The 2,113-nt window shown below is 47.2% G+C and overlaps 1 protein-coding gene across 1 annotated transcript in view; it reads right to left on the bottom strand.

Moving 5' to 3' along the window:
* Positions 1–1,668: 1,668 nt before the first annotated feature.
* Positions 1,669–2,113, bottom strand: part of LOC110319685 (interleukin-36 beta-like) — an 8,072-nt gene continuing 7,627 nt past the window's right edge. Inside the window, exon 6 of the mRNA XM_021195200.1 lies at positions 1,669–1,881. Coding sequence (XP_021050859.1) covers positions 1,669–1,881 — 213 coding nt within the window. The remainder of the gene's footprint in view (positions 1,882–2,113) is intronic.

Here is a 2,113-nt window from a genome sequence, read left to right as displayed (position 1 = left end):
GTTTATTCACTCACCTGCACAGACTAGCCACTGAGGGTCCCTGGACACAATATGGCTCTGTCACCTGCTCTGGCAGACAGAGCCCTCACAGGTGGCAAGGAAGGTGCCCAAATTTCTGGATCCTGAAACAGGGTCTGTCCCAGAAGTTAAGTTCCTTCTGTCTGTCCTGAAGTTGTGTAGCTTGGGTGGTCTATACTCTCTCTACTGCAGACTAAAGCCTAAGCAAACTGGAGCAAAGATGGCTCTCCTGCCAGCTCAGGCCTTGAGACTCCTCCTGGGTGGATACCCCTCCTCAGGGGGGAAAGGCACTGGATTACTGGAGCCAGAAATGGGATCTTTCCCAGAAGCTGTCTCGCTTCTGCAGGCTGCCCTCTCCCCAGCAGTGCACTGGAACAAGATGGCCTTCCTACTGTTTCAGGGCTTGAGATTCCTCCCAGGCAGACACCCCTCCTTGGGTGGGAAAGGCACCTGATTACTGGAACCAGAAATGGGATCTCTCCCAGAAGCTGTGTCACTTCTGCAGGCTGCCCTCTCCCTAGCAGTGCACTGGAAGAAAGATGGGTCTCCCACTGGCTCAGGCCTTGAGACCCCACTTGGACTGACACCTCTCCTGGGTGGGGGGGTGCTGGGTGACTGGACTCAGAAACTGGATCTTTCCCAGAAGCTGTGTTGCTTCTGCAGGCTGCCCTTTCCCCAGCAGTGCACCAGAGCATAGATGGCCCTCCTGACAGCTCAGGCCTTTAGACTCCTCCAGGGCAGACACCCCACCTCAGGTGGGAAAGGCACCAGATGACTGGAGCCAGAAACCGGATCTTTCCCAGAAGCTATGTCACTTCTGCAGGCTGCCCTCTCCCCAGCAGTGCACTGGAACAAAGATGGCCCTCCTACTGGTTCAGGCATGGAGACTGCTCCCAGGAAGACACCCCTCCTCAGGTGGGAAAGGTGCTGGGTGACTGGAACCAGCAATGGGATCTTTCCCAGAAGCTGTGTCACTTCTGCAGGCTGCCCTCTCCCTGGCAGTGCACTCTAAGTTGACCCTTCAATTTCCAATCACTTTATAAAGGAAAATAAAGACAGTATAATTTGTTGGAAATTTTAATTGATATGAATGACTCTTTGAAAGTTGTATTCATTTTATATTCACTTTGGTTAACAGTCACCACAATGCAAGTATACACTGTGTGTCAGATTATTTACTGAAGATGTTCTGAATCTATTTCAATTAACAAGACATAGGAAATGTTCTTTTATTTGCCTCATTCTTGAGATTTACCTTTCAATTATTTATCATCTGTCTCAATATACATAATGCATTACAATAAGCATACATAAAGTGAAGAAGGAAGAATCTTGCATTAATNATTAGGAAACCACATCTCTGCTCCATTGGCTGCTGTGAGAAGAGGGAGGGAGAGTTGCATGTAAAAACACTGGGACTTGACTGGNCGTCGTAGCTGGATGGATGGTGGACAAGATCAGAAAAGGATAAAAGTGTTTCACGGGCTTCATGCTGCAATGATGTTCAAGTGAATGGCATTTTGGACATGGATGTCTAGAGAAGACATGGCATGGTGGTCTTCTAAGAGGCTTGCTATGTTTTCAAGTAGAAGATTCTCCAACAGTTTGATTCTGTGGCCTGGAACTGGCCACATAAGATCCATGCTGGATTTAATTCTCAGACTCTATGTAGAAGTTAGTGTTATCAGATTTACCCCTCTGATGTGTGAGGATGATTGTCTGTCTTCCTATGGGAGATGTGGCTATAAACCAGCCAGGATAGAAGACTGACTGAAAGACAGAAGTGGAGCCCTCTATGCCATGGTAGAACAGAAAGGCCTTTTGTGCTTTTCCCTCTTTGTACAAATTCATGATGTCTACTTCCTATGGATAAAATAAAAAGAAGCTTGTTAATGAGGAGTACCAGTGAGAGGGGCTACAGTAACCGAGCAATGGGTGCACAACAGTGGAGTAACTGCTATCCAATAGGAGGGATAGGAGTTAGGNATGCAGACAGATGAAAAATGATAAGCTATCAAAACAGGCATCAACTAATTCCCAATAACCTGTCTTTCTCCCAAGATCCTGTGATACAGAGAGTTACTGATTCTTTGAG

Source organism: Mus pahari, chromosome 3, assembly GCF_900095145.1.
Source record: "Mus pahari chromosome 3, PAHARI_EIJ_v1.1, whole genome shotgun sequence".
Classification (NCBI taxonomy): Eukaryota; Metazoa; Chordata; class Mammalia; order Rodentia; family Muridae; genus Mus; species Mus pahari.
This window is presented reverse-complemented; position numbering and strand designations above follow the sequence as displayed.